At 35.8% G+C, this 20,196-nt stretch overlaps 1 protein-coding gene across 1 annotated transcript in view; it reads right to left on the bottom strand.

Moving 5' to 3' along the window:
• dock5 (dedicator of cytokinesis 5) overlaps positions 1-20,196 on the bottom strand; it is a 175,208-nt gene that overhangs the window by 2,571 nt on the left and 152,441 nt on the right. Inside the window, 5 exon segments of the mRNA NM_001110012.1 lie at positions 2,427-2,548; positions 5,522-5,672; positions 12,628-12,772; positions 15,843-16,009; positions 19,073-19,210. Coding sequence (NP_001103482.1) covers positions 2,427-2,548; positions 5,522-5,672; positions 12,628-12,772; positions 15,843-16,009; positions 19,073-19,210 — 723 coding nt within the window.

A 20,196-nucleotide genomic window follows, 5' to 3' on the forward strand; every position in this document is an offset into this window, starting at 1 on the left:
ACGTTTGTACAATATAATATCACGTTTGTACAATATACTTTTCACGTTCTTACAATATAATATCACGTTTGTACAATATACTTTTCACGTTCTTACAATATAATATCACGTTTGTACAATATAATATCACGTTTGTACAATATAATATCACGTTTGTACAATATAATTATCACGTTCTTACAATATAATATCATGTTTGTACAATATAATTATCACGTTATTACGTGAAAACTTTATTGCTTAGGCTACTGGTGCGATCAGAGCGTGAGAAAATGTCTCGTTTTACAGAATTAATTAAGTTCTATTTTATGCTTGAATTAAGACATGGGGAAATTTTGCAGCTACTGATTGTGATTACTAGACCCAGTAATAAAACAGTTATTGACGTTATGATCCATACTCCATCGCAAGAATCTTTGCATGTCTGCCATTGTGACATTTTCTGTTCCCAGATCGGAGCGAATCCGGGAAGGTGTCCCAAGCCTCTTTTCAACTTCTGCTATGAAATAACCAGCAATAATTTTGGGATCACTGTTTGTTGAAAAGGCATGAAGCCAAATCATAGCTCTCGAAAACCCATCAATGGCTCCATTTATACAGATTCTAAAGGGCTTCAGTTTGTCGTAGGAGTCGACGTGGTATGTCGGCAAATCAATGCCAATTTTCTCCAGCGCGAGAAAAAAAGTCCCGCGCGCGCACATCATCATCTGTGCGCACGTATGGCGGCAAATAACGTGATAATTATATTGTACAAACATGATATTATATTGTAAGAACGTGATAATTATATTATACAAACGTGATATTATATTGTAAGAACGTGATATTATATTGTACAAACGTGATATTATATTGTACAAACGTGAAAAGTATATTGTACAAACGTGATATTATATTGTACAAACGTGAAAAGTATATTGTACAAACGTGATATTATATTGTACAAACGTGATATTATATTGTACAAACGTGAAAAGTATATTGTACAAACGTGATATTATATTGTACAAACGTGATATTATATTGTACAAACGTGAAAAGTATATTGTACAAACGTGATATTATATTGTACAAACGTGATATTATATTGTACAAACGTGATATTATATTGTACAAACGTGATATTATATTGTAAGAACGTGAAAAGTATATTGTACAAACGTGATATTATATTGTACAAACGTGATATTATATTGTACAAACGTGAAAAGTATATTGTACAAACGTGATATTATATTGTACAAACGTGATATTATATTGTAAGAACGTGATAATTATATTGTACAAACGTGATATTATATTGTACAAACGTGAAAAGTATATTGTACAAACGTGATATTATATTGTACAAACGTGAAAAGTATATTGTACAAACGTGATATTATATTGTACAAACGTGATATTATATTGTACAAACGTGATATTATATTGTAAGAACGTGAAAAGTATATTGTACAAACGTGATATTATATTGTACAAACGTGATATTATATTGTAAGAACGTGAAAAGTATATTGTACAAACGTGATATTATATTGTACAAACGTGATATTATATTGTACAAACGTGATATTATATTGTACAAACGTGATATTATATTGTAAGAACGTGAAAAGTATATTGTACAAACGTGATATTATATTGTAAGAACGTGAAAAGTATATTGTACAAACGTGATATTATATTGTAAGAACGTGAAAAGTATATTGTACAAACGTGATATTATATTGTACAAACGTGATATTATATTGTACAAACGTGATATTATATTGTAAGAACGTGAAAAGTATATTGTACAAACGTGATATTATATTGTACAAACGTGATATTATATTGTAAGAACGTGAAAAGTATATTGTACAAACGTGATAAAGCTCATATTTTTTTTTACCTGGGTGGCAGCTCTACGCTTCCGTAATAAACGCTTGACTGTTCCCTCATTATTCTGACATTTAGCAAATGTAAATGATTTGGGTAATCCTAACGGACCAAAAATAGTAAAGGTTTAGTATGTTTTAATATAAGACATTTAAAAAAATGGTTATGTTGCTTTTTTAGAGTGTATGTAAACTTCTGGTTTCAACTGTATATAAGGTTTCTTTAACAGTCAGCATTGATGTTGTAATGTAATTGAAAATACAATCAGTTAAATAGACTTACGTTTTCATTTAGCTTAAAACGAGATGAAAGACAGTGTAAACACAAGCACCATCAATAGCAGCAGACGAGCGCAGAAACTCTATTGAAAATACTGGGGTCATATTTCCATTTTTTTGTGGTGCTTCTTGTCTGTTCTTTATATGTATCAGGCAAGGAAAATCACAGATTTTTAAAGAAATCAGGTTTTAAATGTGGCGATTTTGCAATAACTGACTGAAAATGAAAAGTCTGTGTGCATATACCCCATTGAACTTGCAGTGTCTTACGTCATAGGTGGAGTTGTAGATGCTGTCGGTCTCGTGTGGACGTCTTTTGGCTGGCATCGGAGGAGGGATGTTGGTGAAGTCAGGTGTGCTGAAGTTACTCTCGCTCGGGAGGCATGTGTAACCTACAGGAAGACAATCCATATCAGGTTTAGAAAGGAATGATTGATAACGGAAGGACTGATTAATTATTAGAAAACGATGAACACATGAGGTAGTGATGTGTGTTACAAATTTTTTGACAATGTGTATTTATAGTATAAATAGTCCTAAACCACTGAAAAAGTCCTTTGATTAAAACCTGTGCTCAATAAATCCTGTTCTTTCAGTTTTAATAGTTCATTAAAGTGGAAAAAAAAAAGTTTTTTAAAAAAAATTTTTATTAGTGGTGGGCTGTTATCGGTGTTAACGTAAGACTCTTATCAGGTGACAAAATAAAATATTGCCGTTAATCTATTTTCAAAGTTGAGTTGGGAGCTGGGTCTAGTCTACCCAAGCTATAATGACTTTCACCTTGATATTTTAGCGTGATTGTATACCTGACCGAATTGCACTGTAGGTGGGGAGAACGACTCTTGTGTATTCCTACTATAAATGATCACATCAAACGTTACATGCTAACATGGATGCAGTTCACTAGAGTGAATCTAATTAATGTTAGCTTCACATCTAACTATCAGGCACCTGTAGAGCTTATGCATCAGAGTAAAACAGATACAAATAAAATAGACTGGATGGTTTTTAAAATAAGTGACGGTGAATGAAAGTCAAACCGGTGAGCCGTCTGACAAAAAAGTGCCTTTCTGAATCAAATCAGCAGGATGCCCTTCAGGATCTTTCACTTACTTCGAAGACACTACTAACTACGCTAACATGGACATTTGTAATCTAGTTATTTGGCTTAATAGACAGTTCGGCAGTTTCACATTCACTCATGAACATTTCATTTAACAAACTGGGGTATTAGGCGCAAATAAGGATTGAGGACTGGTGAAAGTGTTATATAATTTAATAACACATGCCAAAAAGAAAGAAAAAAAACTTCCGTATTTCATGACGTGTGTGTGTGTGTGTGTGTGCGTGTGTGTGCGGTCCTTTATTGACAGCCGCTTGTGTGGATCTTGTCAGAAAATATGGGGAAAAGTCCTACATGATGGTGTTTACTTCAATAGTGCCACTAAAATATGCATACTCCACATCTTAATTCCATTTCTGTTTAGTTCAGTTGTGACTTTAGTAAGATTAAGGACATCAGAAATGCTGTTTGGAGCTTATGTAGGCCTACAGTTCAAAATTCATGTTTAATTGAAAAACAGTTAGTAAACATAAGTACATCTTAAAGAACATCATTTATTTTCATCACCAATAATCATAGTAGAACAGTTTCTCAAGCAGATTGTGATGCATTTTGGAAACAGGAGATGAGCCCCTGGTCTAATGCGCCAGCTGGCTTGAGACTTCCTGTTCTCAAAGACTTACTTTAAGTCATTATTTGGGTAGCACACGTATTCTTCATTCCTTCGGTTAATCTAGGTTAATCTATATATTTATTCCAAAACTACAGTGAAATTATTCTAGATAAAAAAAATCTATGCCCACCTATATTTTTTATTATATTTTATTTTTAATATTAATATTATATATTTTTATTTATAAAATTTAACTGCATCATTATTATTATTATTATTTTTATTATTATTATTATTATCATTATTATTATTATTGTTATTATTATTAATATTGTTATTATTATTATTATGGCAATCCACTACCTGACAAAAGACTTTTCACTTATCCATGTTTTAGGGGCAACAAATTATAACTTGACTTCTAGTTGATCATTTGGTATCTGAAGTGGCTTATATGAAAGGCAAAGGCCTCTAGATTACACTTTTTTTTACCAAAATAAAATAAAATCATGTCTTGATTATTAATTAGGACTGTAAGGTCTGACTTTGCTTAGACAAAAGTCTTGTCGCTAAACAGAAATATTGTATATTATAGATTATAAAGTCATGCTGCAGTGGAAACTGAATGAATATTGTGTATGACTCCCATGAGCTTGGAGGACTGCATTCATACATCTCTGCAATGACTCAAATCACTGATTAATAAAGTCATCTGGAAAGACAAAGAAAGCGTTCTTGCAAGACTCCCAGAGCTGTCAAGATGCTTTGGATTCATCTTTAATGCCTCCATCTTACCCCAGACATGCTCAATAATGTTCATCTTTGACCTTTTTTTGCTTTCAGGAGCTTTGATGTGGAGGCTGAAGTATGAGAAGGAGCGCTATCCTGCTGAAGAATTTGCCCTATCCTGTAGTTTATAATGCAATGTTCAGCAAAAATGTCTTAATACCTCAGGCTGTTGATGTTGCCATCCACTCTGCAGATTTCTATCACACCCCCATACTGAATGTAACCCCAAACCATGATTTATCCTTCACCAAACTTGACTGATTTCTGGAAGAATCTTCAGTCCATGTGGGTTCCAGTAGGTCTTCTGCAGTATTTGTGATAATTTGGATGCAGTTCAACAGATGATTCATGGGGAAAAATGACCTTTTGCCACTTTTCCAAATGAACAAATAGAAGTCAAGTTATTATTTGTTGCTCTTACAACTGGGATTGACCACAAGACTTTTGTCAGGTAGCGTAATAATATCAATAGATCAAAAATATATCATTTTTAATGTGCAAAACATGATCTTTGAAAAACAAACTCAGTATTTCACACGTAAAATGATGATCAAATATGATGGTAAAGACTTTTCAATGTTACAAAGATTTCTGTGTGAGCTACACGATGTTTGAGTGAGTGTGTGTGAGTATGCGTGCATGTTTGTGTGCTTGTCCGCACATGTGAGCATGTGTGCATGTGTTATCCCTCACTGGAGCTGCATGATGTGTGTGTCTATGTGAGTGTGTGTTTGTTTAAGTGTGTCTGTGTTATTACTCACTGGAGATGCATGATGTGTGTCTTTGTGTGAGTTTGTGTGTTATCATCACTCACTGAAGCTATGTGTGCGAGCGCATGTGTGTTATTACTCACTGGAGCTTTGTGAGTGAGTGCGTGCGTGTGTGTGTTCGTTCACTCACTGGAGCTGCGTGGTGTGTGTGGCGAGGCAGGCAGAGGGCTGAGTGGGTTGTGTAAACTCAGATTGGATGATTCTCCATGAAACAGTGACAGCGTGAGTCTCCGGTCTCCTATCGTCAGACTTTTAGGCCTCGGCTGCTTCTCTGGGGGAATCTGACAGCAGAGACGGCACATCACATTATTCAGATCTCCAAATATCACATTAGTGCACTTTTTAAACGTCTGCACTGTATTACACTCGATCTTTTAAAATCACTATTGAACTAAACAAATCAGCACCAAGCAGATCGTGATCATCGTGCCAATAAACATGTCATCAGAGAAGAGATGATGTTTACTGCAACACTCCTCCAAAAAACAACTTGATTTCATGACATTAATCACCATATTTAAGGCCAGATTGACTAAACAGCAGTGCAAATTAGAGTATTAGTGCAAATACCACAAAGGTATCGATCTGAGGAGAACAAATTAAACAATGTTAGGTGTTTAGATAAGGTTGTTGTCAAGCCAAATAAATGAACTACATTGGGGGTGTAGCAATACACTCAAGTCATAATTTGATACTGAAATCCCACTATGATAGTCAGTGTTGGGGGTAACATATTACAAGTAATGTAAGTTACATAATAATATTACATTTTAACAATGAGTAAAGTAACGCACTACTTTTAAAAATGAATAATAATATTTAAGTTACTTTTTAGCTTAGTAATTTTGCTTTTTTTTAAATTCAGGGTTCTTACATCTTTTCCAACTTTAAATTGCAGCCCTTTTCAAGCACTTTCAAGGTGCATTTGTATTGTTTCCCAGCACCTAATAACCATGGTTAATTACGTTTATATATGTTTTATGTACTTTTTAACATTTAAATCCATTGTGCTATTTTAAAAAACACAATATTTCAACTTAAAACATTGAGTACTTTAAAGCATAGATTTATTGGGATAGTTTGCCCAAAAATATTCAGTTCAGTTATTGGATGAAGTATGTTTTTAAGTTTGGTCTCTTTCTACCTAAAGTTGATCTCTCAAGAAATGAGCTTACAGTCAGATTTTTTTTGGGTGTGGTACCAAACTTTCATGACCAGTCGTTAATTTTTACAGTCATTGGATTAGCGTTTCAGGTGCAAAGATGCATTCTGGGTGAATGTCTCCTAAATACATATGAAGCTAATAGTGCCAAAACAATCTGAATTTGAATTGTGTTAATCTGAATTTTAAAAAACTTAAAACTGTATTTTTACATACCCAATATCTGCAGTCTTTGAATTCAGAACCAAAAAGAATCTGAAGTTTAAAAATATCTATAAAAATCTTAAGTTTCAGATGTTCATATGATAAGGGTGTTTACATGAGCTGCTTTTTAAATGTTCCTTTCATGATCCTGTTTTACATGTTCATTCATTTATTTTATTTTCAGCTTAGTCCCTTTATTAATCCGGGGTCGCCAGAGCAGAATGAACCGCCAACTTATTCAAATTTGACCAGATCAGATTGGGCCATATTTTTATACCCGCCTCCTCAGTAGATATAAACAGTTCTGCTATTGGCTAGAAGGTCAAAGTGGAATGAATCGTCAACTTATTCAGCATATGTTTTATGCAGCGGATGCCCTTCCAGCTGTAACCCATCTCTGGGAAAAATCCATACACACTCATACACTACGGACAATTTAGCCTACCTAATACACCTATACCGCATGTCTTTGGACTGTGAGGGAAACCGTAGCACCTGGAAGAAACCAGCGTAAATTCAGGGTGAACATGCAAACTCCACACAGAAACGCCAACTGACCCAGCCGAGGCTCGAACTAGTGACCTTCTTGCTGTGAGGCAACAGCACTACCAACTGCACCACTGCGGTGTCCCATCTTACATGTTATAGCACATAATTCGATTAACGTCTATGCGTCACCACTAGACATGGAATGATAACCGTTTTCAAGGTATAGCGCGGTTTGGAAAAGTCAAGGTTTTTAAAACTGCCAAAATTTTCTGGTATGTGTAAGATTTTTGTAAAAAAAGATATCCAAAGATTCTGTTTTAAGTTGTACAGAAATCTGTGTTTTTAAAAAAACAAATGAAGACAGCAGTGTGCTTGATTCAATGATTTATTTAAATTATTTAGCCTGACATCCCAGAAGGTACACAACATCATAAGATGTTAATATTAGGTTAGATTTAGGTTGTGATGTCAGGTGACTAAAAATCAATGGCTGGTTCTCAATTCCAAGAATGCAGAAAACAGACTTGCGTTCTTGTGAAGACTGGTCTTGCCAAGTCACCTCAGAAGAACTCGGGAGACCACGAGAACAGAGAATGCGTCCTTTGAGAAATGAGATGCTGTGTCCTTCCTCATGGTCACATGACTTTCACACGTTTTTAATGGAAAATTATTTCCATACTACAGCATTCATACAACTATTTATTGTTTTTCCCCTTTTCACAATATCTACCATGTACTTTACAAATATACGTCGCACAATATAAAATAAAACCAATTTTAATATGAATTTCAGCAAATAAACACCCTTAATGTGTTTATTACTTAATTGAAATTTTCATGGTGATGTTTCCTTTCACTGTTTCATTTAGAGAAACTGCTGAGATAAGTTATATCTCTGAACTTTAATAATAAACCTATGCAAAATGCTGCGCTTCCCACCTCCAGTCTCAATGACTTCTGGGACTTCTAGAGCAAGTTCAGTGCTCAAGTCTGCATCTATGCGCCCTCGATATCAAAAACAAATCCTGGAATTTTCTTGCATCGTCTGTACTTGCGGTCTTGAGTATTGGAACTGAAATTTGGCGGTTGATGATGACGTTACACGAGGACGCAAGATCGCTGAAGAACATATTGAGAAACAGCCATAGTCTAGCCAGCATCTGAGGACAACGTTAATTTGACGTCCAATTGACGTTGATATTTAGTTGATTTTAGGTTGTGTTGAAAAGTTAAGTAAATCCAACGTTGAGCTAACATCTTAAACCAACATCATATTGACGTCAAACACTGACATTTATTTGTCAGGTATGGCAACCAAAATCCAACGTATTTTATACATATTTCAATGTATGAAGTACATAGATAAATGCCATATTAGTAACATTGTCACACATTGTCAAGCTGTAACATTATTAGACGTTGATATTTGGTTGATTATAATTGGTCGTTGGACATTGACGTCAGCCTGACTATGGGTTCTAATGTCAACCTGATTTTCATTTCCAAACCAAAATGCAACGTTCACATGACACTGAGGTAAAACATCAATCTGACATCATGTTGACATCCTGTTATTGTTGGGATGTTTAAAATATTTTAAATATTCTAAACATAAAATATATTGTGCTCAAAGGGGGAATTTTTTTCGTTTTTGACCCCGACATTTAAAAAGAATATATTTTAGAGCAGTAATCACAATATCGTGAAACTGTGATATTTTTATCCAATGCTATCATGCCGCAAGAATTATTAACCGGCCCATCCCTAGTCACCACGCTATCCACTTTTCCTCCAGAGTTTCATGTAATTTCGGATGTTTCATTTTTAATATGTCGACTTTGACTGCAGTTTGGCACTTTCGCTTTCATTCAAGAACATTTCATTCATGCCCCCCATGACAAACGAGATATTGGATGCGAGTATGAACTGATGGACGAGGTTTTTTTTTTTTTTTTTATGGAATTTTTTTCGCAATGCAGGTGTCTGTGGTCTTTCACTGGCTCAGTAGGTGTAGAGAATAGCCCCTTTCACACATACAGACCTTTCCGGTAAATTGCCGGCAATTTTCCGGAAAGGTTGTATGTGTGAATAGGCCCTTTTTGAAAATACCGGTAAATTCGTTCTGGCTATTTTCTGGAAAGAGAAGTTGTAACATTACCGGTAATTTGCCGGAATGCTGCGCTGTGTGAATGCAGAAGGAAGATTGCCGGAAAGAGCGTGTCCACGTCTAGAACGTGCTGACGTGAGACACCTGCTTTAGCCAATCAGAAAAGTCTGCATTCATGTGCTCGCGGTTTATTAGAATAAAAGCCTTTGAATATTTTTCCAGACACCTTTAGCTGCTAGATGTTATTAAGATAATGTTTCTATGTTCCTTCTTGATGCTAACTGTGTAAATAATTATCGATGAAATGTTTATGATAATTTGTTGTTTGTTTACCTTAAAGCTGTGTGCCCGTGAGCGCCAGCACACACACATATCATGAACATTTCGACATGCGAAAGTGTTCCTCTATATGTTTTCATTGGAGTTGTACTCAATAATGATCCATCCGAAGAGTTTGTAATGTAATCAAATGTTTACAAACACAAGCGCAGCCATTTAGAGGTCATTTCTGGTTAATGATGTCGGAATTTACCGGTATTTTGGAATGGATGTGTGAATGCTCTTTTCCGGAAAAATTCCGTAACGTCCTCGCCTGTGTGAACAGCACTTTTTTGAATTTACTGGTAAAGTTGTTCCGGAAATTTTCTGGATATTTACCGGTATCACTGTGTAAAGGGGCTAATAGTGTCAGACAGCCATGTTTATAGACTATCCTGTTGCAAAATGCGGCGAAAACCCTATGCGATGGTAATAGTTTGATTAAGGTATTTACATGTCTGTACTACAATTCAATAACGGTACTAAAATCGGCATACACCACATGTCCTAATCTGATTTATTACCTTGACATTAATCAGATTAAATAAATCAAAAATCGCTGTTGACATGGTAGACTCTTCATCAGAGTATTGTCCTAATCCTATTAAAATTGGAATATTGGTGTCCATGTAAAAGTACCCAATGTGAATGCAGGAACAGACAGAAAGTGAAATGATAAGGTCTTACATTTCTGCGATAAAAATATTCTCATTGTTTTGAACACATAGAAGACAAAAAAAAGAAGATTATCTGAATGGACAGTGATTTTACTTAGTACAAAAGTAGCAAATGCATTGGTTTTAATTATCATTATTCTGTATATACGACATGTAGGGGTGTCACGGAGGGGTGGTGGGTCACACAATCGCCTCACAGCAAGAAGGTCACTGGTTTGAGCCTTGGCTGGGTCAGTTGGCATTTCTGTGGGGAGTTTGCATGTTCTCCCCGTGTTGGCGTGGGTTTCTTCCGGGTGCTCCGGTTTCCCCCACAAGTCCAAAGACATGCGCTATAGGTGAGTTGTGTAGGCTAAATTGTCCGTAGCTTATGTGTGTGAATGAGTGTGTATGGATGGTTCCCAGTGATGGGTTGCAGCTGGAAGCGCATACGTTGCATTAAACATATGCTGGACAAGTTTGCGGTTCATTTCGCTCTGGTAATCCCAGATTAATAAAGGGACTAAGCCAATAAGAAAACGAATGAATGAATATGGCATTTATAGCTCTGGGGTAAGGAAGTTCTCCAAAGATAAGATTATCCTATCATCCTCCATCATTTTTAATGTGTTTTTTTAAGGTAATCGAAGATTATTCAGCAGACCTGGGCATTTTACGGCCCGCTGGACTTCTTTGATTGGTCTGCATGAAGCATTTATTTAATTTCAATTAAACTGCAAACAGGGCCTTGCAATGCACAGGTCTGATATTGCAAGTCAACAAAAGGGAACTTTCACATGTAGTGTCTTTTGCGCACTCAGTTGTGTTATTTCAAATGGAAACGCAGGTTCAGCAAGCAAAAACACTAAAAAAAAAATGCTTTTCTGACTTTATGTGTCTGTTTTCTAGTCCAAATATCAAAACATTCTTAAATCAAGAAGTTTTTTCTAGACAAGCAAAACATATTGTCTTGTTTTAAAAAGTAATGTACCAAAATTAAAAGAGCTTTTCCTTAAAATAATCTGCCAATGGGGAAGCAAAATAATCTTGTTTTTCCTTTCGACATAAGATTATTCTGCTTACCCCATTGGCAGATTATTTTGCTTGTTGCTTGTTTCGATCTCAATCTTCACACTTTGTATGGAATTACACAATAATAAAGGTTAAACTAATTATCTCAGAACAACGATTTCACAAATGCAGAAACAGATCCTCTCTCAGTGATGATCACTACATCACATATCTACCTCACATTCAACCTGACTTCAGTGCACATGTTCAGCCCAGCATAGGCTAGAATTCTCTCACGGAACATAAATGAAGGAATGAGAGAATAAATGAATGAAAATAAACTAAAATGAAGCAATCAAACAACCCTGTGGTGTTAATATGAAGTTGATATTGTGATGCTGGTCCTTAAAATACCTTTTGTGTAAAATATAGCCTTTTTTTAAACTTAAGATTTGTTAAAAACGTTTATTGAATAGTTTCACAGAAGTTTTTTTTTTTTTTTTAAACATATTAACTGTATTGGTGTGGCCCTCTAAAGCCACCCAGAGTCTAATGTGACCTCCTCTATTAAAAAAAAGGAAAAAAAAAACACTGCAAGCTCTAAAAGAGATCGAGCCTCAGCCAGGCCAGAAAAGTAACGCATTGCAATGCTTTCCATGACAAGTAACTTACGCAACAAGTTACTTTTTTTGGGGAGTAACTCAAGTTTGCTATGCATTACTTTCTAAAGTAACTTTCCCCAGCACTGATGATAGTACTGTGATGCATTAAAGCCACAGTATGTAATTTTTGCCACTAGAGGGCATGTAATCACAACTAGGGCTGAACAATATATCGTTTGAGCATGGATATCGCAATCTGTGTAACCGCAAAAGTCTCATCGCAGGATTAGATCACTTATTAAAGATTTCATTGGTTCGTCAAGCATCACATTGTTTTGTTTTTTAAAAGGAATTTTTCAGTCATGAAATATATATATATATATATATATATATATATATATATATATATATATATATATATATATATATTTATTTTATTTTTTTTTTTAATGAAGCCTGTTTATATAAAACACCAGTGTACGTGTGAACACGGCCTAATATTCAATAAGGAAAAAATATCCACGCCCTTGCCTTTTCATCACTAATTGTTTACTGTGCATCTTTATCAAATCCCAACAGTAGCTTTTTTTATGCGCTGCCACAAGCTGTTAATAAATCTGACCCATAATGCTACGAGCAGCTCACTGACAGCCATGAACAGAAAGAAATAAACACAAAAGCTTGCGGCACCTCGTCTGTGTCAGCGGGTCGCTCCAGTAAGACCTGAGACTTGCTCACACTCCACTCCTTCCTGTTCTTCTTACTTATCCGATTATCTTCCTCCGAGCGGGAGAGAACCGAAACCCTGTTGTCGCTCACCCGGGAGAGCAGCGAACTGGGAGAAAACAGACACAATCAGATCAAAATCTTCTGCACACCTGCACAAATCCTCCGAGCATGCTGGCTATGTATTATGCATTTACACAACAACAATACGGGTTTAGTATTCTGGTCTAGAGACAGGTCAGTGCATTAGTCCTAATATGTTCCAGCCGAATATGAAAAGACTCAGGGCTTTGAGCAATGAAGAAAGAAAAACCTTCAAATAGCATAAATTGCATACACTTTTGACATAGGATATGGCTGTATATGCAGTTTTTTTTGTCTTGTTTCTTCTAGATGCCTGACTTGGTAATTGTTACTTATATATACACACTTCAGTGGCATTTTAACCCTTTTAGGCTTAAATCAGCAACGCCTGCCTGGAAAGAGTTAATAAAAGCTAAAGGTGTTAACATTAGATATACTTACATAAAAGGAAGGTCAGTGTTTTTCAAGCTTAATTGGAAACATTATATTTAAAGGAGAAATGATAAGTGTATAATTGCTCTAGACTGACATATAAGTGGGCAAAACACTGAAGCACAACCACTAGAACATATTAAATTCTTCAGTTTGTAAGACTTGAGATACCTTGAGATATTGTCTCTGACAATTCAAACATGAGCTGAAAACACAAAGACAATCAGCTCCACAACCCAGCAGGTGGGAATGCGGGAAAAACTCCATTAACATTTGAAACATCTCCTGAAACCTCCCGCTCGCTCACCCCCTTTTCACTCACACAGAATGGTCATTTCAAAATATGAATATTCTATATTAATCCACTTTATCTATTATGTCTGATATCATTTGAAATGTCTCAGTGCGACTGGTACAATGGTCTCATTCCCTCAGAAATAGACATAATCAAAACAATAGACATAACTTCAGGTATCTTTTGAACCACTGTGAAGGGTGTGCCTTTCCTATAGGCAGAAACTCACTAAAAGCAAATGCCTTTTGTTATTCGACATACCTCTTTCCTTGAGGAGATTCTTAGATTTACTACTTAAGGGGAAGTTTCTAAATGTTTGGAGCGACCCTATAATTAGATCAGCCCATAGCACGGAGCTCTAAAGCACCATGCTAAGTATTTTTTGAAGTCAGGTATGTGTCTTTTAATCTTGGATTTATCTTTGAGTATTTAATGTCTTTTATTGGTTGTTTATGAATTGACTGAGTGAATTGGCATAATACACATTTACCTGACTAATAAATTATGTTTTGAATTATTTAAACAAAGTTTGTGTTATTATCTCTAGTAGATTACGTTAAGTCCATAACACCACAAGCCCCTGTACAGGTTAGTAACGGATTAAACACGGTGGACAGAGCAGCGTGGCATGCTACACAATGTTCTTAGAGCTTCGACTAACACATTGGCATTAATTCAAGCTGACTTGGACTGTAAAAGGCTATCTAAGGGGATCGACCTTAATCCCTAAACTTTTGATTTAGTAGATAGCAGATCTAAGGGGACCACACAAAAAATGTTCTAGGCTGAGTAAGTAGGGTTCTGCCTTTTTAGAATTGTGGTTAATCGCCTCTGTTTAATGACCTGCGCTGCGTCCGAAACCGCACACTTCCATACTTTATATTACGCTAAAATCAGTATGTGTAGTATGTCCGAATTCATAGAATTCGAAAATCAGTATGTGAGAAGTACCCGGATGACTTACTACTTCCGGCGAGATTCTGGAGTGCGCATCCCATGCACGCTGCGCTATCCCATGATGCCCCGCGAGCGAATTCATGAATGGGATTGAAGCGGCGCAAATGATGCAGGTAGGTCGCGTGACCATGACAAAATGGTGGATGTAGTATGTCCGAATTCTATTCATACTTTTCACATTCATACTGTATAGAACGCACTTTTCTAACGGCCGAGAAGTACGTTTACATTCAACTGCAGTGCCTACTGAGTAGTTCAATAATGATTTTGCTGAAAAAAACACACTTAAAGGAAAGTGCACTGACCACTTCAGATTGATTAATGAAAATAAATATAATCAGGATGAATTACCGATCAAAAACTGCTACACTAACAGTGCATGAATGGATGACATCAAACAATGGAGATCTCTGTGAGCTTTTAACACGTGTTATCGGTGTAATGTGCACACTATAGACTTTACAAGAAGAAAGCCAGATTTAATACCATCTGTTTGTACTCAATAGAAAAACAAGCTGACCAATGAAAACTTGTTTAAAAGGGATAGTTCACTCATCCTCAATTGGTTCCAAACGTTTAAGAGTTTCCTTTTTTCTGTTGATCACAAAAGAAGATTATTCAAAAAACATAAGTAACCTCGAACCACTGACTTCTATAGGTGGACAAAGAAATAATACAGAAGTCAATGGTTGAGATATTTTGTTTAAATATTTTTGTTTTTGACTATTAAATCTATTTGACTTAGCAATGTTGGTAAATTAAAATAAATTGGTTATATAAAAAATCCTAATATTACTAAATGTATTGTTAAAAAAAATATTTATTAATTATCCATATAGAATGATATGAAACATGATATCGTGATTATTCTTGTTGCAATATCGCCCAGTCCTAATTTTAATTTTGCTGGACCTTTAATAAAGTGATGTTCATTATTAGTTCATATTGGTAAATACAAGAACTAATGAAACCTTATAGTCAAGTGTGACTCCAACATTCAACATATATTCTTTTGTGTCCAACAGAATGAAAACAAGCATGTGATGAGTGAATGATAAGTAAATGATAACAGAATTTTCAGTTTTGGCTGAACTGTCCCTTTAAAGATTGTAATTTACTTCAACATGAGCCTAGGGTTTTTAAATAAATCTAAATGATGGGGGGAGTTGCATGGTAATTAAGGACTTGTTTAATGAGAATCCATTTATCCAGCACCTACAACAACCAATTAAAGGGTGTTAAACCAGCAGCAAACCCACTAGCAGTAAGTAATGTAATTACACGGCAAACTGAATCATTGCATGACCTTTCCTTGACCCCGAAACCTCTGTCCTGCGACAAATGAGCCCTCGGTGTGGTGCAGAAAGCGAGGAGATTAAGAGAATAAGAGCTTTGATTTGTGGATACTGACTCCTGGGATGCGGGTCTGGAGGAGTTCCCGTCAGAGGATCCCGAGCCGCTGGAGTGACCGGAGGAGGCATTTGAGATGGTGGACATCCGTCTGAGTGTGGACGACATGATATATGGCATCACCACTGAACCAACACGACTCTTTTTCTTCTCTGTCAGAGAGCAGGGCTGAGGGTACAGATATACACACACAAAATCTTGTGAATTCACGTAAACACTGACGTGAAACAGTTGAAGAATTATTAGCCCTCCTAAATTGTGAACCCGTGTAAATTTCTAAACATAGTAGTTTTAATAACTCCTTTCTAATGACTGATTTCTTTTATCTTTGCCATGATGACAGTAAATAATATTTGACTAGATATTTTTCAAGACACTTCTATACAGCTTAAAGTGACATTTAAAGGCTTGTCTAGGTTAATTAGGGTAATTAGCAGTAGTGTAGTCCTAGAAAAAAAGGTGGTGTACTATTACACCGGACACAAATTTTAAATGAAAGTAGGCAAAGAAACGACGAAAGTCAATGTTTCTTCCATTCATTGGAGATTTTATATATATATATATATATATATATATATATATATATATATATATATATATATATATATATATATATATATATATATATATATATATATATATATATTTTATACAACGGTTACCTGTTTTTAAGTTAACTCAAAAGGGCCTGTGCATACATGGAAAGACAGCTTTTTAGCTTACTTTTTTTAGTGGCTTATTACTTTACATTTTATAGGTTCCTTTTAACATTAATCAGCAATTATTTTTAATTGCCACATTCGTGCATGCTTGTTTTAAACCAAACTATTAGGAGTCTGTCTTCTGTTGTCGCTATTAAATACTAGTAGTTACCCTTTTAAATCGCACATTGTTACGCGATTTATGAGTAGTGTTTGCCTAATTGTTTTTAGTGTTATATATGGTATGGTGCCGTTCATTAGCGGCACAATTAGGACAAATGTGAAATACTGTTTTACAGGGGCGATTTTAGGATTTTAATTTTAGGGTGGAACAGGATCAGATCCTTTTGGGGTAAACAAAGAAAAATGTGTCATATATATATTTAAGTAAGAATTGTAAGAAATAGGCACATCTTAACAAATTAAGTTGTGGGTTAAAAAAACCCCGCTTGGTATACAGTTAAAGGGGACGCAAATACATGTAAATTAGGGAAGTTTAATCAGAAAAACAAGTGAGTATACTGAGGGTATACTCAATTATTGATCCTCAGAAGTGGTAATACCCAAACAGCTCATGGAAAAAAGTAAGCATACTGAGTATACGTGCGTATAGCAAGGACTACACCACTGGTAATTAGGTTTTTGTATAACGATGGATTGTTCAGTAGACAATTGGGGGAAAATATTGGTTAAGGGAGCTAATAATATTAACCTTAAAATGTTTAAAAATATGTATACACTGCTTTTACTTTTATTTTAGCCTAACTAAAACAGATAAGACTTCCTCCAGAAAAAAGAATATCATCGCAAATACTGTGACAAATTCCTTGCTCAGTTAAACATCATTTGGGAAATATCTGAAGTATTCACAGCAGAACTAATCATTTTGACTTCAACTGTATGTACTGTAAAGCGGGTTAAGATGCTTCTTTTAAAGGCTCTATGCAGGTATGTCTGTCATGTATTCATGGAGATTTTGCAGTTTTTTCTGACTCCAGTTTACATGTCACACGCGCCTCACCTGGACAATTGTAATAGCATAGTAGTCTGTGGACATGGTCGCATTAAAAATAATAAGCTGAAACTGAGAAACTAGACATATATTAGGACTCAATCTAGGCACAAACTCTAAAGCACAGGGCGCAAAAGCATTAAGGGCATGTCCGAATCCACTTTTGGTATTTTAAGGACAGAAAAATCTGCGCATGGTCTAACAGGGTTGTGCTTATTCTCTTAATGAGTTATAGGTGTGTGTCAGAGTCTCATCTCCCCTTCCCTTTAAGAGTCAGTTGTGTGCATTTGCTTTTTAGATGGCAGACTTAGTAAGTGGAAAAACTTTACTAGCGAGAAAACAGTTAAACAGACCATCTGCAGCACGAGGATAAAGAACAAGCCTCCTCCAATCGGCCTCTTTACTTTCAATTTCAAGGATAAGGAAACAGTGTCATACTCACTCCACTGAAGACGTCTATTAGACTACAAATTTCATTTCTTTTGTTAAGTGCAAAGATTTGCTTCAAAACTATTTCTAAATTCAGTTCTAATTTCCAGCAAATTAATAAATGAACAATAATATTGAAATGTGGTCAAACAACTATTATATCCAAACACACATCCTATTCTTATGCCCTATATAGTCCAAAACCTGACAAATGGACAAATCTAAGCTTGTTTTTAATAAAACAAATTTAAATATGCATATATTGAACAATACTGCTAATGACAATCACATTATACAAAAGCAAATTGTCATGAGTAAACTGAAAAAATAACTGTTTGTTCAGTACAAACCCAAAGATCTGAACGGAAAGTTTTCACATGTACATTACACCCCATGTTTCCTAAGCTCTGAAGCATTTTCACCCAGAAACGGCAAATCCCTCATTTCAAGAGTTCACACTTAGCTGATGATTGATTATAAAATGTGTTTGGCATGCTGTCCCGGGAGAGAGCTCTGAGCTTAAAAGATCCTTTATCAGGGCAAGAGGGGAGTTTGAGTTCAGGTAGATCTCGAGAACTCCTCTGACTTGTTTATGACTAATGATAGATTACAGGGATAGCCATAAGGAGATATACTGCTTGCTAAGAGCTCGTCTATGGTGCCAATTTGGTTTGGTCAATTTACTTATATCGCTTGTTTTTGGACGTTGGGAGGAAACCGGGGAACAAGAGGAAAACCCACACGAGCACGAGATGAACATGCAAACTCAACACAGAAATGTCGACTGGCCCAGTAAATACTAATCAGTGACATTCTTGCTGTAAGGCTACAGTGCTAACCACTGGCCCGCTGTGTCGCCCAATATAGAAAAAGAAGAGAGGAGTAAAGGTAAGAAGGGAATTCTTCAAGACAAAGATAACTGAGGTAAAAAAAAAAACCTCTTGTTATTTATATTGAATTTGGAATCGTCTGATTGGTGAATCATGTGTTCGCTAATGTGGGACCAGCTGTGGTCAATCATAAGCACGTGATCCTCTAGAAATTAGTTTATGAATAAACTTCACTTGGCCTAGCGTCTTTCGGACTGACCAGAGTAATGACGCCGTAGAGTTTCTCCACTTTGGCACGCAGGTCCTGGAAGCAGGTGACGATTCTGTTGTGAAGTGGTTTAAGCTGCTCCGTGGATTTCTCTCCATGAATCCGAATCCCCTCATCAAGCAGCGGGATCTGAAGTGTTATCAACATTAAAAATTAAACACTGAAATGCATTTCACTTTGATGCTTCTATAGCACAACACAAACACAGTTAACCACTTCATGTCAAATCTACTGTAACTTCCAGCAGTTTGCCAGTAACTTATAATAATTACAGATATACTGTATTTATGTTTACAGCACAGTTTATCTTGCTGTTTATGCATTTACAGTAAGTTTATGTATACCTTTACTGTAGAATATACAGTAATTTTCACAATGCAACTTTAAAGTTGAACACTGAAGTCCACTTTACTTTGATGCACAACCTACATGCTGTTAACAATAGCCCCTTTCACACAGTGATACCTGTAAATATCTGGAAAATTTCCGGAACTACTTTACAGGTATATTTAAAAAAACGCTGTTCACACAGGCGAGGACGTTACGGAATTTTTCCGGAAAAGAGCATTCACACATCCAACGCAAAATGCCGGTAAATTCTGACATCATTAACCAGAAATGACCTCTAAACGGCTGCGCTTGTGTTTGTAAACATTTGACTACATTACAAACTCTTCGGATGGATCAGTATTGAGTACAACTCTAATGAAAACATAGGGAAACACTTTCGCATGTCGAGATGTTCATGATATGTGTGTGTGCTGGCGCTATGGGCGCTCACGGGCACACGCAAAGCTTGAAGGTAAACAAACAACGGATTATCATAAACATTTTATCGATAATTATTTACACAGCATTAAGAAGGAACATAGAAACATTATCTGACTAACATTAGCAGCTAAAGGTGTCTGGAAAAAATATTCAAAGGCTTTTATTCTCATAAACCGCGCGCACATGAATGCGTCTGACTGTTCTGATTGGCTAAAGCAGGTTTCTCACGTCAGCCCGTTCTAGACGTGCACGCGCTTATTACGGCAATCTTCCTTCTGCATTCACACAGCGCAGCATTCCGGCAAATTACCGGTAATGTTACAACTTCTCTTTCTGGAAAATAG

Source organism: Danio rerio, chromosome 8 (genome assembly GCF_049306965.1).
Source record: "Danio rerio strain Tuebingen ecotype United States chromosome 8, GRCz12tu, whole genome shotgun sequence".
Taxonomy (NCBI): Eukaryota; Metazoa; Chordata; class Actinopteri; order Cypriniformes; family Danionidae; genus Danio; species Danio rerio.